The sequence below is a fragment of the Asterias rubens genome, chromosome 15 (assembly GCF_902459465.1).
Source record: "Asterias rubens chromosome 15, eAstRub1.3, whole genome shotgun sequence".
NCBI lineage: Eukaryota > Metazoa > Echinodermata > Asteroidea > Forcipulatida > Asteriidae > Asterias > Asterias rubens.
In genome coordinates this window covers 4255176-4283010 of record NC_047076.1, presented here as the reverse complement: position 1 = coordinate 4283010, position 27835 = coordinate 4255176, and the positions used below count along the sequence as shown (strand labels likewise).

At 37.5% G+C, this 27835-nt stretch overlaps 1 protein-coding gene across 2 annotated transcripts in view; it reads right to left on the bottom strand.

Moving 5' to 3' along the window:
• Window positions 1–5224: 5224 nt before the first annotated feature.
• LOC117300153 (potassium voltage-gated channel unc-103-like) overlaps window positions 5225–27835 on the bottom strand; it is a 49619-nt gene continuing 27008 nt past the window's right edge. The window contains exons 2-10 of one of the 2 annotated variants that reach the window (XM_033783874.1): window positions 25784–25964; window positions 21964–22235; window positions 20690–21080; window positions 18238–18437; window positions 16796–17048; window positions 16227–16420; window positions 15453–15579; window positions 14510–14797; window positions 5225–6681 (exon numbers count right to left, since the gene is read on the bottom strand). In XM_033783874.1, the coding sequence (XP_033639765.1) occupies window positions 5780–6681; window positions 14510–14797; window positions 15453–15579; window positions 16227–16420; window positions 16796–17048; window positions 18238–18437; window positions 20690–21080; window positions 21964–22235; window positions 25784–25964 (2808 nt within the window). In that variant the 3' untranslated portion in view covers window positions 5225–5779. The remainder of the gene's footprint in view (window positions 6682–14509; window positions 14798–15452; window positions 15580–16226; window positions 16421–16795; window positions 17049–18237; window positions 18438–20689; window positions 21081–21963; window positions 22236–25783; window positions 25965–27835) is intronic. The other variant, XM_033783875.1, reaches the window with a different exon arrangement.

Genomic DNA, 27835 nt, shown 5'->3' with positions numbered 1-27835 from the left:
CCATATTAAGATGCAGGGCTTAATGGAGTGGTCTACCGTATAATCTTGCTCAGATTAAAACATTTTGGGGAGCTTTCGGCATAGATTGCTTTAACATGCTTTAACAAATTAAGTTTTCCAAATAGCATGCCCAACCGCAGACATACAAAGTAATTAATTGAAACACAACAGGAACAGACAACCCTTCTTCCAGGAATGACTGCAACCAATCCAAATCAATTAGAGATAATTTGAACAAACTTGAACTCGGAGACAAGTTTTTACTCTTAAGTGTTCATCAGTTAACCAATTTCAAATGTTAGGCTCGCTTTTACAAAGAGCTAGATTGATCTAGGCCCAATTTCATAAAGCTGTTAAGCAGAAGAAAAAAACTTTTTTGACAAATTTCTTCTTGCTAAGCGAAAATTGATTGGGGCACCAGTCAGAACAATGTGATTGTAATTTAATTTTGGCTGGTAACCTATTTTTTCAATACTTTTCTGTGCTTAGCAAGTTTTTGTGCTTACACGCTTTATAAAATTGGTCCCTGAAGCTGTGCATCAATTTTAAAAGCTAAGCAAAGTGTGATGTCACACAAAAAAATCACCCTAGCAAAACTCACAACTCATCTTAGGAGTCTTAGTGCTTTGTGAAATTGAGCCCAGTTTATCATATGGTGATGAAAATATCTGGCAAAATACAATTGAGGAAGGGTATGATTTTTTGAAACTTTGTTTAATGAGACATTGCCTGACACGACAAGGCCGGATGACCATATCAAGGTGACGGCTACTCTTAACTGATTTGGGCTATTGACCCAAATCAACTGTCACCACGTTGCCACCTACTCCTGAGGCTGAAACAGGGTTACCCCTTCAAAGTCCGTATGGGTATCATCAATTAGAATGCCCGACTGTTATTTTTAAATAACTACTAATTTTGAAGTTGACAATAAAATTGGTTATTCCTTTTTAGATACCCATAATAAAAGTGTGCAGTTATACAATCGTATATCGAATGATATTAAAAAGTTTGTGAAGAGTCCACTATTAGAAGAGTTGCAGAGTATTCATTCTAAAAGATTCCAGTAAAATCACAATAAAAGTAGTATCTTACAGATCTGAAATACTGTGAATGTAAAATAACAACCGTGATGAGCTAGTTGTGATATTTGATATAAATTCTGGAACGGTCCATTTTTTGAATGATAATCATCAGCTATAAGAGAACTTATCTTATTAGTGACATCAATATTTTGAAAAACATTTTTGAAGTGGTGGTTTTTAGAAGAACTTTACCCCTTTCACAAAAGACAAGTTTTCAGGGAAATTCTAGGATTTTTGTTGTTGACCTCTTCACACTTGATCTGCTAACCCTTCAATCAGAGCATGCTGGTCGAAATGTAGAATCTATTCAGAACTACCACCACTCATTAGAAAAGAGTTTGTGGTGTTAACATAAACCATACTTTCTATACGAATAATTCAACTCTCAGTGTTTTTTTTCTTCAAACAAACAATCTGTTTGAACGGTTCTGATTTTGTTTTCAGAGTGTCGATACACTATAATGTGAAGATTTTTGTTATAAAAATGTTAACTATCTATTTGGTACCATCCATTTCAATGTATCGTACTGTGAACAGTACATCTTACAACATATCAAATATTAAAGGAACAAACATAATGGAAGATGTATTGCATTCAGTAGTGCATCTGATCTCACTCAAATAAATAATACTCATGCAACTATATTTAGTAATATCTAATAAAACAACCACTTCAACACTCTGAGGAAGTATTTTAAGTTTTGAAATCATCAATAAAACAGTGACCCTGGTATTCCAGGGCCAAATTTCATCGAGCTGCTTAAGCAGAAAATATTGCTTAACAACTCTCTCCTAAGCAGAAATGACCAGGATGCCAATCACAAATGGTATGTTTGACAAAGTAATGGTAAGCATAATTTTGTTTTTCTTAGCATCTTCTTTGTGCTTAAGCAGCTACATGAAATTGGACCCTGTTAATAGTTTTAACTTCTAAAAAGGAAACACAATACTGTTATCTTCCATGAATGAGTCGTTCAATTGTTTTCCTGGCAGAAAACTATAAACCAAGTAAGCCAAGCATAAGGGTCATACAAATAATTACATAGATGAGTTTCAAAAGTTGAGTCTAAAATTAATATCTATTTATAGTCAATGGATGTAAAAAATAAAGAGTAATCCTGAGACATTCGGGTCTACTCATCAGCAAACTAGGTGACATAATTGCTTCTCTGCACCCAGTAATACAAATGAGTACCTATGAGGGTTGACCAAAAAATGTACTGCCTATAGTCACATAGAAATAGAGGCAGCTCTATCTGATATTATAACTAGTACAACTTCAGGACAGTTAGCTACTATAGGGGCGAGTGTGATTGTACAAGAACCAGATTCTATTAACATGGGTCCAAGAGACCCTTCCCATGAAACATGTAAATTGCACATAGCGCATGCGCACTAATGTTTTGGTTGGCAAAATGAGGGGACATCACGCTGTTTTGTACACGGCTAATGGGTGTGTGACGCAGACGCGATTGAGCGTCTGCTTAGTGCACAACTCTATGGCGTTTGCCAACCAACAGGGTCTGTACGCATGCATATTTAATGGGAAGGGTCCATTTCATGGAGCTGCTTAACGGCTGATTTTGTGCTTGCTTGCTTTTGTTAGCTCTGCTAACTGTAAGCACACAAAAAGGCATGCTAACCTTCCTGTGCATACTGCCTGAAGGTGAATGACGTAACAGCACAAATCCATGTTGAACGCGCAAGATGGCCGCCTAATTTTCCTGCAAACCTGTGAAATACGTATACACCTTAGCAAATTTTTCTGCTACAAGCACAAAAATTTGCCAACTGTTAAGCAGCCCTGTGAAATTGGGCCCTGAAATGCTATGACCAAGCTGTAGGCCTATGTCCGAGTCCAGTTGCATGGCTCTGCTTACTGTGGAATGTTTGTGATACCAATAGCACAATATTTTTGTGCTTACTGTAAGCATAAACATGATTAGGGCCCTGTACGGGTATGATTTTCTTTAAAAGAATGTCATAAATAATTCTTCAATCTAACAAACAAATTTACAAATGTTAAAAAGGTGGGATAAAAACATTCAATATGAATCTTTAACGAAGCTGAAATTTACAAAATGTGAATGATTAAAACAATTCACTTGCACAGATATAACTTCCCCCAAATGAAAGCGTTCTAAATAATTATTTAAAACCCATTTTTATTTACAATAAAATGTTCACATCACCCCCTCTGTACAGTGGAGGGGTGATGTTCATATTTAAAAAAAAAAAAAATTTAATCTTAAGATTAAAACGGTAAATCGAGGGACAAAAATTCTTGCAACTGAGGGAACAATTTTGATAATAAGCTGAGGGCATAATTCAAACTCTGGTGTTTCTGATCAGCAGAGTGTGGGTTCGAATCCCCGGTTGTGACATTTGTGTCCTAAAGCAAGACACTTAGCCATTGCTTCCTCCTTCGGATGGGACATAAAGCCATTGGTCCCATGTGTTGTGTAACGCATGTAAAAGAACCCAGAGCACTTATCAAAAAAGATATCAGGTGTTCCTGGCTGTGGCTGCTAAATGCACTGTAGCACCTTGTAAACCCTTATAAAGTGCTACATAATTGGGTCTCAGAATTCATAACTTTCAATAACCTGTCTTCCTGTATAAATGTATATACTAAGCGCCTTGAGTACCTTGTTGGTAGTCACGTGCGCTATATAAGACTTGATATTATTATTAACTTCATAGAGCTGCTTAAGCACAAAAAGTAGCCAAGCACAACAAAATTATGCTTACCAGAATAAGGTTACTACCAAGTCGCATGTACAATTTGTGACTGGTATCCTGCTCATTTCTGCTTAGCAGACAATTGTTAAGCAATGTTTTCTGCTTAAGGCTTAAGCAGCTCTATGAAATTTGGCCCTGAATAGAATCTAACCACGCTACTGGGAAACATACACAGCCTCTGTCCAAGTGGAAAGTCAAAGGTCAAAAATAGTTGCTATGCACACATAAAAAATAAGTTGTATGAATGCAAAAAGTTCTTCCTGGATTCCCATCCAAACACTGCTTCCGATGTTGCATGATATCTCCCACTGGTAGCTGAATTACTAAGATAAAGTGATGAACCATAAGCTTGGGCGGTCAGGTTGGTGTAGCGGTGTCTTGCATCGCCTTCCACCTCTGCGACCCCAGGAACAGCCACATCTGCCAGTTCCAACGTGGCTTAGACACTTTACAATCACATACCCTACAAGGTACCAGACTAAGTTATTCTTGTGATAACAGTGTCCAAATGAACAAACTAGTTCAACACCATATAGTTATATATAAGAACTAGAGTGCGCACTGGTGATGCTGCGTTCACAAATGTGACAGCATCGCCAGGAGACAAGCGCGCCATTTTGTAAGATGAACGTTGTCATTGAATGAGAAGTACACGTCGGTGTGTGTATGATAAATATGCGGTCTACAAAATGGCCGCACGGTCGGCCGCAAAACTAGGCCAGTGCGCCCTCTATTTCTTTTATATAACTCTTTGTTCAACACCTCCTTTTTGTACGTTTCGCTTTTTGGCATTAGCATGCGTCCTTATCAAATACCTCTTTTACGCATTGTCGTTTTCCACATTGTCAAAAAAACAAGTTGATGCTGATGAGTATTCAAGGTCTAAACTACTGGAAGAGGTTCATAAGCAAAATGTTTTACATATTTTGTGTCAAAATGCTCCTATATTTAGTCAGTCAATATATATTGATACTTTTGCAATATATTTTCAGCTGAAGCAGTGCATGAATGCTGTATCCTCAATAGTCTCAAATAGCTACAGTTTGCTACATATTGATTGTGTGCTTTTTTTATTACCACTCTGTGTAACATTCCTTGCAAGTTGGAACAAGTTTGGATAAATCAAGCCAAGGTCCCCAAATTGAAAATTTTTCATTTAGTCTATTCACTATTCTGTCCAGAGGTCAAATGCACAGTTCTTATTATATACAGTTTAAAAATAAGCAAACTATAGACCCCTTGCATGTGACGTCACACCCTCAAAAAGCGCCCTCACTGGGGTCAAAAAGCGCCCTCACTGGGGTCAAAAAGCATCTCACTGGGGTGAAAAAGCGCCCTCACTGGGGTGAAAAAGCGCCCTCACTGGGTTTAAAAAGCGCCCTCACTGGGTTTAAAAAGCACCCTCACTGGGGTCAAATGAGGCAAATGATTGGTCGATAGCTGTTCTTTGTGCGTAAAGATGTGTACGTGAGCTCAGCGTCCATGTAGTGTTTCGCGTTATGCAAGGGGTCTGTCCAATTCACTGCAACATTTGAAAAACAGGGCAATGGCCTCGTTGTTTGTCCTTCCCTTATTCACAAGTCAAGCTTGTATTTGTCACTGCAAATAATAGCTTACTAAGACGACCTGTATAGCAGATATCTCTTAAACGTCGGATGTGAAGTTTTTCATACTTATCCGAGGCAACATTATGTTGCAGTTCTTGCCACTGCAGAAGTCTTCAGCAATGCGTCTCCTTTGACTTACTAAAACAAGCTTGAATATGGAAGACACTTTGCCAAACATGGCAGTAACCAGTGTTTATTTTCCAACCAAGAAAAAAAAGCAGACCCTTTTTTTTTGCCCTTCAGACGCGATTACCTAAGCACATTTATTCAAATGAGCTTTCCTGATAGCTGGTCAAAAACATGAGCACAACATCCGAAAGAATATTCAAGTTTGGTGCGTTTGATTTAGACATCAGTGTTGCGCACTGACGATGGTGTCGATGGTGAATCAAGGACAGGGGACGTCCTAACTGTAGGGAATTCAGTTGTTTGTGTTCCAGCACTCTGCCACGGAGACGACAACGGCGAAGGACTTTCTGAAGTCCTGGAGAGAGAAGAGCCTTTTAGCAAAAATGGCGGCGTCTCCAGGTCGTCTATATGTAAACTAGTCTGGCTATCGATTGATATATCAGACATTGAGGATAGTAAGAGCGTGTCTGGATGCCGCCTCCTCAGAGGCATTGGCCCATCAGTTTGTACATTGGATGTATCCGAAGATGCGGTGCCGGTCATGTCTTTGGGATAACTCCCACGTCGGGATCTGTCCGCACTGCTGTTACTACGATCCAGCTCAGCCGCAGCCCTGCCGGTGGGTAAGGAAGAGTCTGTGCGGGTTGGGTTGTACGGCTCTGTGGCTGTTGGACTTTGGGCTCGGGGACCAGACCATATCCTCGGCAGCGTAGGGCGCTGCTGGCGAGGGCGGTTCATCAACAAGGGCACCGGGGCAGAGGAGTGACTGTGACTGTAGTGTTTCCGCAGGAGTTCTAAGATGGTGGCCATATCGGAAGTGACTTTACACTCTAACCGTGTCATCTGATGTTGTAAGTCGTCCAGGCGATGTTCAATGTCAGCACTCGGAATAAATGAACTGACGTCCTCGACTAATATATCGGGCTGGTTTCCTGTTACCTCGGGCATAGATTGAGAGATGTTGGCAGACTGTTGGGCTGTTGTTGGAGACAGTTTCGCCCCACTATTCACCGTTGTGTAATGGCGTGCTTTTCGTTTCATGTGAGTGGAGTTTTCTGGTGTGTAGCGCCGTGTGCCTGTTACAGCGTGCACTATGCTGTTAACACCAGACAAGGCACCTAGGTGGAGAAACAAACCATGGTTTAAATTAAATGTTGGAAATACTTCAGAACTGCAAATATTTCAATATTAAGTCCATTCAAAACTCAAAAACCACCCAAAACAAAATCTATGTGGAGAAACAAACCAGGATTAAAACAATTGTTAAAAATGTTATTACTGCAATTGTTTATGTTTTTCAATTAGGTTCCTAAAAAAATCACAAACCACTCAAAACAAAAGCTGTAACAGCCAGGGTTATTATTCATAAGCTGTTTTACCAACAAACCATTTCCTCTTTAAACTTACCTCGATTTAAAGAGAAAAGATTTGTTTTTGAAAGACTTGTTTTTTTCTAAAAAGTCTAGTTTAAAAAAAGTATATAAACAAAACAGACCTCTTATAAAACAACAAAACATGTTTAAAGGCAGTGGACACTATTGGTAATTACTCAAAATAATTATTTCCAGTACTGGAAAATGTGGAATAAAGTGATCCCTCGCTAATAAAAAAGCCGATATCTACAATTCTGAAGGGCACTCGACACTTTAATGTAGGCATAAAAACTTACTTGGTAACAAGCAATGGAGAGCTTTTGATAGTATAAAACATTGTGAGAAACGGCTTCCTCTGAAGTAATGAATGTAGTTTTGGAGAAAGAGGTTATTTTATTTCTCAAACATTAAAAGACTTCAGACACCTGAAAGCACACAAATATGTGCAACAAGGGTGTTTTTTGACCAATTGAGACCAAATGTTCACGGATTTGTTATTTTTGTTGCATATGTTGAGATACACCAAGTGAGAATACTGGTCTTTGACAACTACCAAAGGTGTCCAGTGCCTTTAATACCACTGTCCCAATCCAAATCCCATCTAGATAACATTGAGATATGAAACAAAATAAAAATTCTACAAATCGATCAAATATTCATGTGTGAGATTCAAAAATTTTTAAAACCAATAGTCAAAATAGTGTTTGTTAAAGGTATAGTCCATTCGTCATAATGTCCAAGTTTACGTTGTCTATACTTCGATCGCAAACTTTCAACATGAAAAACTCTCTGCAGTCCAATTATCTAGGAACATTATTTATTTCACTTGATGGATGTAAATCAACAATGAATGACTGAATAAACTTCTCTGGAGAAGATGGTCCTTTGAAGATTTTGTTAATTCCAAGGAATCAATGGGGGAGTGTTTGTCTGAAAACAAAAATAAAATTTTCATAAATACCATTAAAACAAAACAAAATAAAAATGTATAAATTCCACTGTAAGATTTCAAATACTGTTCTGAGAAACCATCAAAGTCAGTGCATCTATCGTTAGTTGTCGTTCTATTGTCCCCAAATGATAAAATATGTAACAGCTTGGAGGCAGAAGCATTGGGAAGTAGCCATGCTTTTTCCATGCAAACTGTGCGCTGCTTAATGCCTGGTTTTGTATATCCACTATGAGCAACACAATGTCTTTGTGTCTATGGTTTATCTAATTTTTTTCAGGTTTTGAGTTTTCTTATTTTCAGATGGACTGTTGCAAAGATCTCCCTAACAAATATACTTCCGAACAGTGAAATAATTTTATCACAACTAATTAGAAAGTTATGATCAGTTTCACATGGGAAAACATGGGTGTTTGAAAGTCTTGAGACTAAGAAATAGCAGTGAGTTATTTATCTGGAGTCAAGCCCTAAGTAACTAAAATTATCTCAGTTGTGAGGCTGCAAGTTCCATATTCAATAAACCACATTTCGCCAAAATATCTCAAACAGATTTGGTTTAAAGCATTTTCAAGTGCATTTTTTTATTGTGTGTTTACTGTCGGTTTACTTTATTTTTATTTTTTTGCCATGGATTTTCAGTAGTTTTTTTAATTTGAATAATAAATTTCCTCTGGGGGAGAACATAAATTGAAGTTCAAAGCACTATTATTGTTTGAAGCTTGCATGGTGTGGATAAATAAGAGGAAATGCTCTTTTCCGACCCAACACTCCCACAAAAGAAATTTTCACATGGTTGTACCTGCAAGTTGACTATTTATTTATAGTTTCCTTTTGTCAAATGGACTGTTGTAAGAAGCAACTTATGATCTGATGGTTCCTCAGAACTTACCAATGTCTTGTTAAGGTTCAATGCAGCAAAGATTCTTCAGTTGAAAATACAACAGAAACACAATCAGCAAAAGGCAACTTCAAATATTTTGTTCTCTTCAATGACTGTCCAAATTCAAATAATCCGTATCTTGGCAGCAATGGAGGTTCGGTGATTTCATTGTGCAAAAAGCATGTATGATATTGAGCATGATGGGGAGATGGGTGAGGGAAGCATGCAGAATGACGGGTGGGGGGGGGGGGGGGGGGGCTACATGCAGACTATAGTATACACAACCCATACCTTACTATTTAAACAAATACCCCAAGTTATATCCTAGCATAGTTAGCTCAAAAGGAGCAACCATGTAAGTCCATATTTGGAACTAGGTATGGAGAGAAATGATGTTGCTTTGGAAGGGAAGTGGAGACTTTTGGACTATCCTTTTTCACAGTTCCACCCCAAGTCGGCACAATGAGCTAACCCCAATGATCATACTAACAGTTTAAAGGGTTGGCAGATGTAGGGTGTCATGTCCGAGTGAAGGGTGTCACGGCCAGGCCTGTATGCATCATTTTTCATGCACCAAGGCATTTTCTCCAATTGGTAAAGGGCACCCAAAGAGAGGAAATTTAACATTTTTACTTAAGCATTTCAAGGGCACCACGTATCAAGCCTGTTATATGTTTTCCATTTGAGTAATCTGTTCAAAGAAGTTTATACATTTTCTTCACAAGCTTGTGGTTTTAAAATGCATGGGTATAGTACAGATGACTCTATGAATTAAAACCTCAAATGTAAATGAGCCAAAAAGCAATACAGGGTGTAGGCATAAACCGGTTCACCATTTTGAGAAAAAAAAAAAAAAAAAAATACAAATTAATAACACTTACAAATAACATTAAACAAATAAAGAGTAATTAAAAAAATGAAAATAAAAAGTGAACTTGACACTCAAACTGATATGAATGAACAAAAAGATGTCACATTTAGATAACACTGGGAGACTTTTGAGACGCTGGCGGAAGCAGGCATATTGGTCCTTTCTTTGCGCACATGCTCAGTATTGCACGCGTAGGTTTGAGCATGCGCACTATTGGCGAGAACTGTTAAAAAGAACCGTCCAAAAGTCTCCCATTGATATGGAGGACAAAATTCACACATGCCCCGGTAATTTATGCAGGATGTTAGCAAATACAAAGGCCTTATTCTAACTGGGAATTTAAACATTACTGCCTGGGTATCTAATGGAGTTTCTCTGTAATTTGTCTTCACTTTTGCAAACTGAAACTTACTGGTGGTTTGTCGACTATATTAATAATGAATACCTATCATTCTCAAAATGGACTTAGAATGATTGAAAATTTTAAAATAATAATAAGCGAGGTAAAAAAAAAACCATAGTTTTTACAAAATAATCAGAAGATAAAAAAAAAAAAAAAAAAAAAAAAACGCTATGGGTAAAAATCAGAACAGACTGACATACACTTGGATCTATAAACCAAGGAAAATGTGACATTTACTTCTGAACTGTCCCTAAATAGCGTCTTGAACTTGACAAGAAAAATGTGCTTTTCAATTGGCTGTTGTTGACATTTGTTCGCCTGAGAAGTGAACACGATATCTCAACTTTTGGAGAAATTATATTTTGTAACGAAAGCAAGTCCAAGGTCGTGACCCAAAAGTTAATTCCATATATTGAGCTTAGGGAAAAGTTTCATATCAACATTATATAATGTAAATCTTTATAATTAAAAAAAAAAAAAAAAAAAAAAAAGATTAAACAAAGTTGGTGGAGCACCGTTACGTTAGTCCGGAGGTCATTGGTCCAGGTCAATATGTCTTTGTTCAAAACTCTTTAAAAAATGCTTTATATTTAAGACCAAAATGTTATAGTTTATTTAAGGCCCTCGAGGTGGATTTCAAAGTTATTCTTATTGTGAGTGTTATGTGGTTAGTAGTGTGAGTATGATGCTGAATGCAGATAGGTGTTATTAATGCTTGGATGGTAGTCTTGGACCCAGACATAATGGTTTGTGGAGGGAGCAGTCCTTGTTAAAGCAGTCGTTATTGGACACCAAAACACTGCTGGCCCACAATGGGTTCGAATCCCTATACTATGGGTAAATTACATAAAGCTGCCACTTACAAAATGGTGGTTGTGTGAAACCGGTGCTTGACCTGTGTTATATGGTGGGGGACAGCAAAATTTTCTCAATCTCAACCCAGGCCTGTATGCTTCGTTTTTGACCAAGGCATTTTTCTCAATCTCAACCCAGGCCTGTATGCTTCGTTTTTGACCAAGGCATTTTTCTCAATCTCAACCCAGGCCTGTATGCTTCGTTTTTGACCAAGGCATTTTTCTCAATCTCAACCCAGGCCTGTATGCTTCGTTTTTGACCAAGGCATTTTTCTCAACCTCAACCAAGGCCTGTATGCTTCGTTTTTTGACCAAGGCATTTTTCTCAACCTCAACCCAGGCCTGTATGCTTCGTTTTTGACCAAGGCATTTTTCTCAACCTCAACTCAGGCCTGTATGCTTCGTTTTTGACCAAGGCATTTATGCTTCGTTTTTGACCAAGGCATTTATGTTTCGTTTTTGACCAAGGCATTGTTCTCCTTGGTAAGGGGCACCCAATGAGGAAATTGTAAATTTCTATTGGAGTATTTCAAGGGCACCAAGGCAATGACCAGGGGGCACGAAGGAAATCTCCTTCAGAATCAATGCTTCTTATCTGGCCGTATCACACATTTTTGTATGCCCTCTTCAAATTTGATTGGACAACTTTATAGGATATAGTATTGGGAACCCATTGCAACATTTTCTCTTAGCCTGAGAAATAGAGGGCAATGCTCAAATGTATGTGTAGGTGACATTGTCTAGGTAATCCAGGCTATGTGTTTCTCCAACTACCATTGTGCGATTCTGGAACCAAGAGTGATAATGAAATGTACATTGTGGGAAACACAGCAGTGCCCATACAAACACCAAGACAATAAGCCATTTGCGTGTTAGATTTGAATATTGTTTGGTACAATGATGTGCTTGATCACAAATTTACACTTAAATTTGAGTTCCTCAGACTATCGAGACAGTTGCTATGTCACATGATAAGGGGCAAGCTTTTGCTTGTTACGTAAGAGACGGTGAACACCCATACACAATTCTGAATGGATGTGTATAGCACAAAGGTACCAGGGTCTGCTCAACTGGAGGCACTGGACACTATTGGTAGTTACTCAAAATATTTTGTAGAATAAAAACTTACTTGGTAACAAGCAAATGGAGAGCTGTTGTTAGTATAAAACATTGTGAGAAATGGCTCTCTCTGAAGTAACATAGTTTTTGAGAAAGAGGTAGTTTCTCACTCAAATAATAAAAGACTTCAGGCCTGAAGCCTTTTATTAAGCATCTGACACCAAACAAATTTATGCAACAAGGGTTTTTTTTCTTTCGTTATTCTCTTGCAACTTCGATGACCAATAACTAAGTCAAAATTTTTACAAATTTGTTATTTTATGAATATGCTATCAAATCACATAGTCTTTGGATCAAGGATAAGACAGAGTTTGTTTTTTAGTCCTATGCAATGGATGTTTTAAATTGCAAAAGAAAATCATATTAACTCATTGTGCAAACACTTTACTAACTGTTTTCATAAATAAAGTGCACCTGTCTGACCTACTAATTATAAATGAAATTTCAAGATAATTTTGTATTCCACTCTAAAATGATGTCAACTTCGCGATGCACGCAGAAAAATAAAGTACCAATTTCTTCAATCAAATTATTGTAGCAGACAATCTCTGTATTACTCCTTTCAGAAACGATGCATTGTTGTTTACACACAAAACTACATGATACGTTTTTAAAGAAAAAGGTACAACAGTGGTTTCTTTATGTGACTCAAAAAATTATGTGATTCAAAATTTTATTCTGAGCCAGAAAGGTACTCAGAAATCTAAGAGTTTTAAATTTTGTAGAAAATCTTACCAAGTGTTACCAAGATTGTACCTTTTCTTTGGAGCATTAAGAATTAGAAGTTGGTATTCACAGGAATGAATGTACATGGATGGATATGGGATGTATCATCATGAATTTGGTATAATTCATTTCACTGCGTTCACGGGCAAATACATTTAAATGTGGCTAGATATACGCGGCCAGTTTGCATACAGCAATAGTACGTGATTGGCCACGCAATTTGTTGTTGTCATGTGCTGGCGCATCGTAGAAGATGCAAACTTGTAGAACAAACTTTCACTTAAGTCGCAGCTCGGTTTGTCGGCAGCCTAAAGTGAGTGTGATGGATGATTTATCAAAAATAATCCGCCAACTATTTTATGCTTTGGTTGTAGTATATGATTATACACAATTCATGATGTCAGGGCAGAGCACTGGTTCCCACAAGTGGCATTCACAGCGATGATGATGCATGGTATGATGATATGATGATGCTGCAGTGTACCAGGCAAATAGGGTGGAAACCAACTAGTGTCATGGCCAGCAAATGATTCCAGAGAAAAGTGGCGCACAACATGAGCCACAGTTTCGGATTAAAAGATAATCTTTCAAGTAAATCGCTCAACAAAATGGTAGTTAAAACTTTTTTTTTTCACAGAACAGTTCTATTTTATTTCTGTTTTATTTTGTTTTCTTCTTATATGTTCAGCATTAATGTGAACTGAGCTTGACGTTCTTATAACTGTCTAACAACGAAACTTTTTTTGTTAACATTGCAAAATTGGAAACGCTTAAATCAATTTCCAAGATAAAGTGTTTTGCGGCCTTTTTTGACAGGGGATGCAAAGCATACCATCAGTTTCCTTTTCCACCATATTTGCAACAAGTGAATGCTTGAACTTTCACTTTTGCCAAAGTTTGTTTTTTCAGCAACACTATTTTGACTTTCTGCAATTTATTATTAGTATTTATCTGTTCATTATGGAGGTAAGAGTGAAAAGACCAAATGAAAAATTCTACTGTGTCTTATCTCCCAAAAACACAATTTGTGCAAGATATCTTGTTGACAGATTCCATAGTTGTGTCATTTCCAACAACACTTATTTTGAACAGTGATATATTTTGTTTATAACTGCTTTTGGTTATTCTGACATTTATGCGAACAATGTCATGGGTTCAAATCCCTGGCACCCGTATAACATGCTTGTGATTTTGTTTGCACAGAGCTTTGTAAAAGTACTGAGTATACAGTGCTAACACTCGGGTGCCAGGGATTTGAACCCAAGACATTGTTTGCATAAATGTCAGAATAACCAAAAGCAGTTATAAACAAAATATATCACTGTTCAAAGTTTGAGTGTATGAGTAAAACCACAATTAATATTTTATCTGTTATATGTGAAGTTTAACAACTCCTATTTGTTTTCAATACTCAGAAGTAAATATCTTTGATTTACTAGTTTCAACAAGAAAACCTTTTTGGTTGTAAATGGGCAACAGAAGTATTTCTCAGTTGAATCTTGTCCCTCTAACTCCAATTATGTAGACTAAGACTTCGCTGCATGGACACCTAGCAACAAGCCAACTAGGCCAAGTTTTATAGAGCTGCTTCAGCACAAAAAGGAGCTAAAAACAACATGCTCATCAGAATCAGAATACCAGCCAAAATACCAAGTCACATGTACAATTTGTGACTGGTATCCTGCTAAATTTTGCTAAGCACAAACAATTTGTAAGCAAAATTGTCAGCTTATAAGCAGCTCTATGAAATTGAACCCTGATGAAATCTTACCGTGGCTACTATACACTTCATTCTCGCTGGAGCTACCTGCAATAGCGCTGAATGCACCGGTCCCGCCAACCACGCTGGTCCTCTTCTGGTGGTCTTCCATCTGCAGAGCGATCTCCGGTGCCGGGGTGACATCCCGACCCGCCATATCTGGTGAGAACTCAAGGATGCCTGTCCCACACTCGTCATCGCTGGAGTCCAGGGTCGCCGAGCTGCCGCCGCGAGTCTGAGAGAACTTCTTACGTCGGTTCTGAGCCACAGAGACTGAGCTGGCAGGATCCTTGGCTGCTCCTTGGGTTGTGGAAATAAATAAAAGATAAATAATAAAATAAAATAAATGAAAAAAGTGTTGGTCATAGGCCTTGAGTACAATTAAAACAACAGCTGAGAACATAGACTAAATGATACTGGGCTATTACATCAGCTCATTCAGAGAAAACGGCTTCACTCTTCATCAGACAAATTAATTGCATTTTAAAGAAACATAAAGTGTAGTGTCAGAAATAATCTTTTTGACTTATGTATGGTATCCTCTCATAACTCCTTCTCTAACCTTGCAACACATCAAAAGGCATTTATAATACTGGAAGTAGCTTCAATGGTACATGCTTAAAACATTGATCTGTTAACATCAATCCTAATGACCCAGAGCTGCCAACATTTACACATCGGTAACACATTGACAATATCTCTTGTTTTCGTTATGAAAAGGTCTGATGGTTAACCATTAGAGTCGGTAACTTGATCCAACACAACTGAAAATATATATTTACATAGTGTGACCGCAAACCTCTTGTAGATCAAAGATTGCAACTTGGAGTATGGAGTGGGATAAGTTCGTTGAGGTAAATAAGTTCAGGACTATAATGCTACATTGGAACTTGATAACATTTTGAAAAGAACCATCATCTAGAGGGATTGTAGGAGCACCTAAGGACCTTCATACCTTTCTTCTGGTAGCGACCCTTCCTCATCCGGCTCTTGTCTTGAACTGGTTTACCTGGAATTGACTTCACTTCAGCGCTTGAATTATGTTCAGTGTCATTAACTAAAGGTTTTAACGCCAGGTCATCCTAAAAAAAAAACGAATTCAGCAGGAAAATTTAATTATATGAAAACTATTCACTGTGTAATTCGTACATTGTGTAAACAAAAGTATGCTGTAGGATGTGCACCTGTGATCACTTGATTACAGGAGTATACGATTTCCCTTGTATCTGGCAAAGCAAAATGCTGAACCAAGTCTTTCAATTGCTACTTTAAAAAACCCAAGTATTGGTTCTCAATGTCAGCATTCAGGGTGTGTAAAAAATAAGTTTAAGTGTAAGTTTCTTGCTTTTGAAAAACGCTGGACCAAATCATAAACCACATTACAAAAAAGATTCTAAAAATGCTTAATACTATTGAAAGCTGCTTTACTAAGTTTTTATAACAATTAACTCGATGAGGGATTACAATACCTATATACCCTTTGAAATGCAAATATCTGACAAAGTTGAAAACAACAGCTAATTGGTTCTACAGGTATGATATTTGGCCCTTGGGAAAATAAGTAGGAACATTTCAACGAGTACAAGGGAAGGCCTATCCATGGCAACATGGTGTTGACTTTACATGTAATACACTTTTCAGGCTATTTGATCACAATTTTTCTGATTTTGTCCATGAAAAAAAAGAAGAAGAAATAAATCAGAATAAAGTAGGTCTGGTTTTTACTTACGTCTCGAAGTATGAAAGTAATTTCAAGATTCTTGGCGAACTGTTGGTAAAACTCAGGATACATGTCTAGAATTTCCAGTAAGTCTTCTCTAAGGATCTTATGGAGGTCGCAGTATGTCAGTGCTCGGACGTTACACTTGGATTTACCGACCGAGTCATATTCACAGAAGTTTTCACCAAAAACGTCATCTTTACCTGAAGAAAAAAAAAACAGTCAAACAAAATAGTTTATGTTTGTCTTCTTTGTTTTTCCTCCATGTCTACTGTGCCTATTGGATAATCTAAACTTACTTTGTAACGAGCAATGAAGAGCTGCTGGTAGTATAAAACATTGTGAGAAACGGCTCCCTCTAATGTAGCGTAGTTTTTGAGAAAGAGGTAACTTCTTACTAAAATGTTAAAAGACTTCATTATTCTCTTGCAACTTTGACAGATTTGTTATCTTATCCATATAATGGGACACACCAAGTGAGAAAACCGGTCTTCGATAATTACCTCAAGGTGTCTAGTGCCTTTAATATTTGAGCCCAGAACAAATTTCATCAAAATATAGTCCATTGAAAAACCAACCTAATATTGCCAAGACAACGTCATCTCGTAGAATTTCAATGGAACCTCGGCAGATGAAGTACAACGCTGACAGCACATCCCCTCTGTGTATTAACGTGTCGCCCGGTGGGGCGTGCGTTGTCTTGAACTTCATGGAGAACGCTCTCAGACACCCTGGACTGGCTCCTTTGAAAGCGGCGCAGTTATTGAGAAGGTTACGGTTTAGATGAAGGCAGATGTCAGCTTGCAGGCACTCAGGGAAGCTCTTGAGAACCTAAAAATAATAACAATAATAATAATAAAATGATTTCATATCGCTCCTAATCTATTTTCGTAAACTGCTCTAAGGCGCTTCACAAAAACCTTTAAAAAAAGGAATTTTAAAATCCAAAGGTATATTGAAGACCCTGGACACTATTGGTAATTGTCAAAGACTAGTCGTCACAGTTGTTGTATCTCAACATATGCATAAAATAACAAACCTGAGAAAATGTGAGCTCAATCGGTCGTTGAGAAGGTGAGATAATAATGAAAGAAAAAATACCCTTCTCACACGAAGTTGTTCACTTTCAGATACTTGGTTTCGAGACCTCAAATTCTAAATCTGAGGTCTCAAAATCAAATTCGTGGAAAATTGCTTCTTTCTCAAAAACTACATTACTTCAGATGGAGCCGTTTCTCATAATGTTTTATACTATCAACCTCTCTTCACAACTCGTTACCAAGAAAGGTTGTATGCTAATCATTATTTTTAGTAACTACCAATAGTGTAGAAAGGTATACAAGAATAAAACATTTACAATGAAAAAAAAAAAAGAAGAAGAATTTGTTTTATATAAACTGAACACTTTTGTTTTTAACTTCAAGACATTTCTATTTTCCAGATTAATTGTTTTTGTTTCATTTTATGAAACATTTCCATTTTCCAGATTGCATTAAAACTTTTCTTCACTGCATATGTTTTTAAGTTAGAATGCTATACTCAAAGATTTAAAAAGATATTTGTCGTAGAATGGAACGTGTCTCTCATTCTTTCTCCAATAATTAAGAGTTCCTAGTAGAAGTTGGTACAGGATATTGCTAAATGCAATGCACTTAGCTTGATATTTTGCTCGTTAAAACTTTTGGGATCCTTCAGATTAATTCATTTGAAGGAAGTGCTGTTACTGTATATCATATACCCTGCAGAGTTTTCTTAACAATAATAATAATAATAATAAAAACAGGATTTCTATAGCTCAGCAACAAGAGGCAATGAAAAACAAATACATTTTATAGGGCAACTGGAAACAGGTCAGTTTTAAGTTGTTTTTGAAAGACGAAACAGTATCCAGTGATCTGAGGTGAGATGGTATATTGTTCCACAGTTTCCGGCCAGCAGTTGTGACGTAAAATTCATATCGCATTCACATTCACAGGAGGTAGGATTCGGGCTTAACCCATACGAGGTCCCTATATCTCACCATGTTCATGTCGATTCCATTGGTGTATGACCAGGCATGCTGGAAGTACTCTTCCAACCGTTGCCTTAGCGGGTTCGGTATCTGATGGAATCGGATGAACTCCTTGACTCTCATCATCTGGGTGTGGTATCGAGCAGTGCCTGAGTACAACCTCTGGATTATTGCTGAGACGTTACCGAAGATGCTGGCGTACATCAGAGCTGGTGGTTAAAAAAGTAGCAAACTTTTAGAATAATAATATATAATAATTACAAAGTATCAAAAAATACCCTCCTCCAGGGAGGGGAAAATTTAAAAAAAAAAACGCACGTATCCAACAAGGTGCTCAGGGGGCTATTACAATGAAAACTAAACAAAAATAGATTGTACTTAAAAAAAGAAACAGATCTTTCAACATGAGGTGAGTTTGAGAGATGTTTTGAAAGAGTGAATGGAAGTGGAAGTTTCGATTTGAAGAGGTAGTTGCCTCAAAAGATGAGGTGCTGCAACAGAAAAAGATCTGTCCCCCCAGAAGTTAAGAACTAAAACACAACTCCCTTCCAACGCATGCTGTGGCTGTGCAGTCAAGGGCACAGGGCGTCCCAATGTAATAAAGCCTGTAAGCATACAAAATTAATAAGCAAAGATAAATCTTGCTGAACAGAAACTGGTTACTAGCCAAAATTCCTTAAAGTTTTCCTTGTTGCAACTGATGCCCCACTCATTTCTTTGCTAAGCAGTATTTACTGCTTAACAGCTTCATGAAATTGGGCCCTGGACTCCTGAGCTCTGGGCCCAATTTCTTAGAGCTGCTTAAGCTGAAAATAATGCTTACAGATTTTCCGATATCGGTCAAATATGGTGCATATGACATAACCGGTAACAACACTCTGGTAAGCATAATTTTGTCACCGTAGCTACTTTTGGTGCATAACCAGCTGTGAAATTGGACCCCAACAGATTATGGGTTCGAGTCCTGGTCTTTAAACTTTTGTTTTTAAGCTAGAAGCTTAACCATCTTCATCCTTCAATGTTCTTTCAAGCTGAAAATTGTTTGCGTTTTTTTTTAGTTTTCTCATACAACAGATTAATCCCAAATTTTCACAGCCTTGTTGTGTCACACTCGCTATTTTGAGAGTCAAATTGTACAAGAAAAGTGTATGCCTGTAAATGCTGCATGGCATAAAATGCGCAGTATACATTGTAGAAGACAAAGACCAAGACTATTGCTTGTGATGATGATGTGAAAGGAAGCACTACTTTGTCTTTTAGGTAGCCAGTATTATCCCAAGGATGACCTTAAGTTCAACTTTTGGTTGATTTGTTCACAAGTTCACAGCCTGCCTTTAAGTTGCGGAATTATTTCCACTTGACAAATAGGAACAACTTGCAATAATATGGAAGGTAGTTTGTATGATTGCCCCACTGTCTGTGTGTGTGGTTTCCCATCCATCCACACAGACATACATCAGTACAGTGATTGTTGTTTTGCCCCACGGAAATTTGATCAGGTTGGCCGGGGAGTTCTAATGTAATAAAAGCCGAGCCCATTTTCGTGGCGTAGCTTAAAGGAATGGTACAACATGCTGTCTGCAAAGGCACCATAATCGTTATCTTTTTGGAGGCACTGCTGTACACTATTGGTTATTACTCAAAAATTTGTTTAGCTTACTTTGGTAACGAGCAATGGAGAGCTGTTGAAAGTATAAAACATTGTGAGAAACGGCTCCCTCTGAAGTAACAAAGTTTTTGAGAAAGAGGTAATTTGTCACTCAATAGGCTTCAGGCCTGAAGTCTTTTAAAATAATCGTAGGCATCTGAAAGCACAGAAATTTGTGCAACAAGAGTGTTTTTTTCTTTCATTATTCTCTTGCAACGTTGACACCAATTAAATCAAAATTTTCACAGATTTGTTATTTTATGCATATATGTTTTGATACACCAAGTGGGAATACTTGTCTTTGACAATTACCAAATATGTCCAGTGCCTTTAAACTGCATATCAGATGATTGACAAAAGTCACTGAGTTGTCTTTCTATGTCAATTAATCCTACTTAAAAATATTGGGTTTGTTTTATAAAAAAAAAAAAAAAAAAAAAAAAAAATATTTTAATAGAGTTGAGGCTGTGTAAACCACCATGCTCTGTTTTTCAAGCAGATTGGACGCCTATTAATTGAAAAAAAAAAGTGAACAACTTTCAGTGCTCTTTTTGCTCCACTCCACAAAATGTTGTGCTGTCTAGAGCATTACTTTTTGATCAAACCTAGAACACATAACTTTTCAACATTTTATGGTTAGATATTGGTACCAAAATACACTGCTGAAACCTGTGGCTACGTACAGCCCCCCCAAAAAAGAAAAAAAGAAGAAGAAAAAAGAAAATGGTTTTAAAAATTGGCCGATGAAACATCATCAGTAAATTGCTGGATCAGGAAACCATGAATATTCATGTAGTGTTGGGAGATACTTACATCCAATCAGCATGACGCAAATTGAAAAGATTTTCTCTGAGTTAGTGTTCGGCGAGACGTTGCCGAAGCCCACACTAGTAAGACTGCTAAACGTAAAATACAACGCCGTAATATACTTAGATTCTAACGACGTCTCATTATAGGGCATGTTCGTTTTCTTGGCTAGATCGTCCAGCCAGCCAATGTTATTATGATGGGTATCCGCAGCCTTCTCGGCCTGGCCAATGGCAAACCATATACAGGCCAGCCAGTGAGCAATCATAGCAAATGTGCACATAAGCAGTAGAAGTAAGGCGGCTCCATACTCCGAGTACCGGTCTAGTTTCCGTGCGACTCTGACCAATCGTAGGAGGCGAGCCGTTTTTAGAAGACCAATAAGGGTTGTAGATTGCTATAAGGAGAAACAATCAAATGAAAAAAACTATTAATTGAAAGAGCTACAACCAAATATCGGATTTTATAAACAAATTAAGTGTTTAGCTGCCAGAAATATTACAACAGTTAAATATGATTGGATGCATACAGTTAAAAAGACTGTTTTTCCAGAAGATCAGGGAAAAAAGACATTCACAGTTCAAATTTGTTCATAATTTATCCAATGCCATTTAAAACAAAGTGCTAACAAAGTGCACACACAGTGCAGTTGACTGCCTCGATGTTGCCTGTGGCAAAGCAGCACAGTTGATGTGAGCAAATTGCCTACGGCCATGTACAGAATGTACTGCTATGGCTAGTGCTGGGTGACTATTAACTTGGACTTGGATTGGAGTCTGACTTGAGTCACATTTCTGATGACTCAAACTAAGACTCACGTCATGATAGACAATGACTCCGACTTGACCATCTAGACTTGGATTTGAGACTCAACTTGATGTTTGTGACTCAAGACTTAAATGACAAAACGACAACTACTTAAGTTCCAACAAAACAGTGAAAAGTGAAATGGCCCTTTTGAATGTCTACTACTCTATTAGAGTAGTCAGCTTCATGGTTTTGTTAGCCCGTTCAAGCACCATTTATTTTAGTTATAAATTGATTATGTACACATTAACTGTTTACTTGTTTCTTTTGCAAATGGCAACCCACCAAAAACAGGTCACAAAAGCACCCTTACTATTTATTTTACACTTTTTTTTTCTATAAAGATTTAAACCGGCCGCTAGTGACTGGGTTGACACATGATAGAGTTAACAATTCAACCAATGAATGAATGAAATGTAGGAGTAATTCAGAAAAAGCCGCATATTCAGGTTCTCAAATGACCTATGACCTACCTGATCCGTACCACCGAAGAGCAAAAGATCAAATGGAATGGCCGCCACGGCATCGATCAGAAACCATCCTTTGAAATAGTGCACGGCTATCTTGCCTGGATTTGACACCACCTCGTCATTCTTATTGACATAGGTGGTGCGAAAGTTAATGAGAATGTCAATGATAAACATGACGTCCACCATCAGGTCAATCAACGTTAAGGGTTCTTTGTAGCGTTCCACGCCCACAATATTCCTAGTTGTTGGGTCTTTGTCGAGTTTAGCCTCTTCATCTGAAATAGACAGGATATAAATTGAGTCAAACTTTATGAGAGATGTCATTTATTTTATAAATTTCATTATTTAATTCCTAGTTGTTGGGTCTTTGTCGAGTTTAGCCTCTTCATCTGAAATAGACAGGATATAAATTGAGTCAAACTTTATGAGAGATGTCATTTATTTTATAAATTTCATTATTTAATTCCTAGTTGTTGGGTCTTTGTCGAGTTTAGACATTTCATTGGAGGGTTCAAATAAATAAACAGGATACAAAATGAGTCAAACTTTAGGAGAGATGTTATTTATTTTATAGATTTCATTATTTTATTCCTAGTTGTTGGGTCTTTGTCCAGTTCAGACATTTCATCTGAAGGTAAAAAAAATTAGACAGGATACAAAATGAGTCAAACTTTATGAGAGATGTTATTTATTTCATTATTTCATTCCTAGTTGTTAGGTCTTTGTCGAGTTTATAGCCTCTTCATGTGAGGGTTTAAATAACAGGATAAAGTGAGTCAAACTTTATGAGAGAGAATGACCATTATTTTATGTTCAAACAAACAAGATTGCGAACTGAAATTGTGTAGCTCTTTCAGAATCTAGAGAAAACTCATGTCTTACTTCATGCCCAAATCTCAATTATTTTGTGAGAAAAAATATAAAAAATAAAAATTAAACGCATTTTGATAATCTCTTCAAACTAAATTCCTGCAAATGGCATGGCCGTTTTGCTTTCAGGAAAACAACAATGCAATTATTTTGACATTAGGGCCATGTCACATAAGGCACTTTACAGACAACCAGTTCCAGGCTATCCAGTTCCAGGCTATCTCCAAGAAGACCGCAGTTGGTTGCCTCCAAGTTGCCTGTAAAAGTTGCTTTGTGTGACAAGGCCTGTGTGACAAGTTTGCACAGCACACATTGCTACATTATTTCTTCTTTGTGCACCATCGAGACACAATGCAAAACAAAAAAAGTGAAGTACGCTGCCCCATGCATATTATCTCCCACTGTGTGATAACCAGCAGAAATTCTGACGTGGCTTTGATTTCAGAAAAGACCGATGATATTCTTTTTCAAGTGTCATTACTTGAACTTTGTTATTGCTCCATGCTTGAACAGACAAAGTTATCACAAGATATAGCTTAAGGCTGTGGTACTTAGCAAGGCAATAACGCTGGGACTTTCTCTGCTTTTTGTGTAATGTCCCATGCCAAAATCAAGTACTTCTCGAAAGACAACCACAACATTAGACTTGTTGACAAGCCGTTAATGGTTTGTCGGGGGTGAGATAGTCGAGTCGTGGCGGTGGCGTGGTTCAGGTCTCCCCAATCTAATACTGCTCTCGCGAGATCTCTGCTTAAATAAGACTTCACAGCGCGAGGGCAGGAGTATCGCGGGGGCCAGCAGTCTCGTGAGATTATCACCAGTGTCGCAGGAATCGCGTAGAGAGTCAGAATGATATCACCGTGACAGACATTTAACGACTTGTCCAAAAGTCTACCACAAAGTCAAAGAGCCATAGAGATGTTGTGTCTCACAGTGAGAAATATTTACCTTGTAACCCTAAGTTAGGTGTCATTTGAAAGCTCTTATTCTTGTCTATTTAATTAGTAGTTAAACAAAGACAAATTTACTAGAGCGGGATTTGAACCAACGACCTCCAAATTATCGTGCCGAAGCTCTACCAAGCAGAGCTATCTAGCTCTATGTTGGCGGCCTCCCTATTTTTCCACTAGCTTTGTTTGGAGGTGCCAGTCAGAAGCCATACAACCGTTAACTGCCATGCACACCCAAGTTTGCAATACAACCTGGGAAGTGACAGCCAGAGGATCACCTTAAGGGGATCCAACTTTTTATTTTAGATATCAACGTAAACCATGCGGAAAAACTGACTGGATCAATTTTAAATGATTTGGAATTGAACAAATAAGACTGGCTCATTGTGAATTACTAGCTAAGCCGAAAATGGAGGTGGCATAAATGCATTTGAAAGAATCATGTTAATTGCAATTTATTCAAGTTATGGAATACGTATTCCAGAAAATTTGAATATTGATACATTGTTTAGTTTCAGGTTTGCGTGTATCCGTTAAAAAAAAACGCCGCTTTCGTCATCAAGCCATTATTCACAATTGTCTTTTTCTTTCAATGCCACTTGACTCCACGCTATCAAAACGCCTCAGAGAACAGTATTTTTGCACAGAATGTCATCGGCATTGTTTTGACAAGAAATTATATCCACACCTACATCGATGTATCCTGGCTGTAATTTCATACTGTCATGTCTCACAGACATTATTGCGCTAAACCAAAACGGGTAATAGCTTTCTTTAATAGAACAGTTGGACAACAACAGGATGTAGAGCTTCTCCGTGACCCTATGGCCCCTCTGGCGTAAATAAGAACAATCATTAGATTTTTGAGCTCAAGAATTAAGAGTTATGTTTAAAATATATAAATAAAATAAAAATAAAAAAATTCAAAAGGGGAAATCTGGCATTGAAATATCCTGATTCCTTATCCACAAACATTAAGGCCGTGTCCGAAACGGTGACTTCGGCTGCAGCACAGCTGGATCAGTACGTCTGCCAGTGTTAAAGAACAGGCAGACGTGCGCGATCTAGCCAGAGCTGAAGTCGCCGTTTTAGACACGTCCGGACAGTGTTAACACCTAACAGGCACAAACTATTGATAATCGCTTTCCTACTAATTAAACAGTAAGAAGATTTGAATTTGCTTGAGTGAGTTTTATGAATCTAGGCAAATGATATACACAATTGAAATATTATATATTCATAAATTCAAAATAAATTTTGGAGATTGAGAAGGAACACTGCATTACAGGGGGTGACAATAGCTGTATATGTAACCGCAAACCTTACTAGAAATATAATGGATCATGTCTGCTGCCACATTGCGCCTAAAGTTTCTCGTACTAGATGGAACCAAGTTTCAATTCAATTCAATTTCAATTAAAAACACTTCATCCTAGATTAGGCAATTATGAAAGATTGGACAGCTTCATAATACAGAAAGTTTTTAAAATCAACCAAGTAGGACAACACCACAATACAAAGGAAATAATATACAAAACTGCATATACATTTTTACACATAATTCATATCAAAGTTATGTATATGAATGAAAGAAAACAAGGAATAGGAATAAACCTACAAGATTGGGTATATATATAAAATATAAAAAAAAAAAAAAAAAATCTTTATCCCGGATGCAAATTTAACATCTATTAAATCAGTGCAGTACCCGCTGCCAAATCATAGGATTCAAACTGACTCTAGCTACCGGGCAACCTCGGTAGTCTAGTTGGTATGACACTGCTCTAGAATTGTAAAGGGTCGTGTGTTCGAATCCCACCCAAGTAATATGCCTAAGGTGATAGTTTTCACAGGACTCGGGGAAAGTACTGAGTATACAGTGCTAACACACATCGGTGTATGGGTAAAAAAAAGAGAAAATTAGTATTCCTTATCCCTGGTGCAAATGTTTAACATCTGTTATAAAAAAAATTATTATCGGTTATTTTTTGTAGTTTACATACCTGGGTGGTTGAGAAGGAATGCTGCATTGTAAGGAGTGACAATAGCTGTATAGATAACCAAGAGTAGAATAATCCAGTCCCATACTGCCTTGAATGGTGAGTAATGAAGGATAGTCCACTTGTGGATGCGCGGTGACTGCAGTTTATACTCAGGAAGCACGTCGGGTCCAAGGGAAAGCACCTACAAGGAAAAGTATAAGAAAAACAAAAAAGTTAAACAAAAGGAGTAAAACCTCATATTTTGTTTTGTTTGTTGTTTGTTATAGTCAGCCAATCAGCATGGACAATAAAAGAAATGAATTTGAATAATGAACTAAAAAACAGTAGGGACTGCATCATTTAGTCTTGTTTGGAAATAAAGCCCGGTTCATAGTTCCTGCAAATGCGATACTAAATTTTGATGTCACAAATTCGCAATGAATATTTTGCATCAGTTGAAATGTGCTGAACTCCTGCAAATCATTCGCAGGAAGTATGAACCCGCCGCTGAAGTGTTAGAAAGATATACTATGCAAATTTGTTTAACAGCAAACCCTTTCCAGCTAAAAAGAGTAAATGGAGCATATGGGTACCAAAAGGTAAGAAGATGAAGGGATAAAATAAAGCAGATGGAAAGAGGATTGAAAAAACAAATCCATATAAAGGCCTTAATATTAAAACCCTAACACCCTTATTTAATTGATTGGAATCCTTCTTCACAGGATCAAATAGTTACCTAAGTTTTGACATCAGGGATGACCTACACGTCAGAGGTTTTTATAGACACTTCTAGCTCTTTAACAGGCCCATGGTGCCCTGTCAAAAGTTTCTCATTGACTTTAGATTTTCCAATAGAAGTGCCCTTTGCAAAAAGAAAATGGTCTTGCCCTTTCAACATGTTCACAGATAAAATTCCAGGCCTGATAAGTATAAACATCACTTGAAAGTGGCACCAGCACATTGGAATCTGTAAGCTTGATTATGCTTTCTGAAGACGACGAGCACTCTTTAATACGCCCCTTCTAGGAACATTTCCCCCCTGAGAATACTACATTCACAAACACCCAGTGGGCAGAACACCAGTAGTCTACGGCAGATTACCCATGGGGACAGTACACATGTAATCAGGCCCTGTAATAACTAGGGATAGCACGCCCTTTCCACTAATTCCAATATTAATTGAGGAATTGAATAAAACTGTGGGAAAGTCTGCATTTTGTTTAAAGGTAGAATAAAAAAATTAAAAATTGTCACTGTGTAGAGTGTGCTGAGATAGTTGTATGTGGTGCACCTCAAACAATAAATGATTAGATTATTAGAGTATACAGAGAAGGGTACTTTTTGTATCATATAACTTCTATAGAATGTGTATACAAATATTTGTATATAATAAAACCTCCATAGAAATAGGCATGCTGCCTCTGCCTTGGTCACGTTCCTCGTATCGAATAACAATAATAAATGTTATATAACACCCAAGCAGATCCTTGCCATTTGATTGGAGGATTGTCCATCACGTGATAGCAAATAAAAGTACCAATACACGCCGAGTCACTCACCGTGCTTTTTCGTTCCATCCGAAAAGTACCATTGCACGCTGCCAGCGTGCAATGGTACTTTTCGTATGGAACGAAAAAGCTGAGTAAAAACATCACTGCGTGCGCGTGTCTTTGGTAACGCAGCAGTGTTACTGCAAGGCATATTAGTAACATTACTAGCATTCGGCTTCTACAATTAAAAATTGTAGGCCTACGCTTTGTTTGTTTTGAAAGTTGTATCTTTCAATCAAAATGACAAAGATCTACTTGGATGTTACATAAAACAAATAATGAATGTTTTTCATTCGTGCAATGGTGCGAAAATGTTCATTTGTTGAAAGCTGGAATGTTCCATTCAACTCGGCTCCGCCTCGTTGAATAGAACATTCCATCTTTCAACTCATGAACATATTCGCACCATTGCACTCATAAACATTCATTATGTGTATACTAATCACCATTTGGAAAATGGGAACCAGGCTTTTTCTTTTCTTCCAGCCTCGGCTTGGTAACATTGATGATATCAATAGGAGAC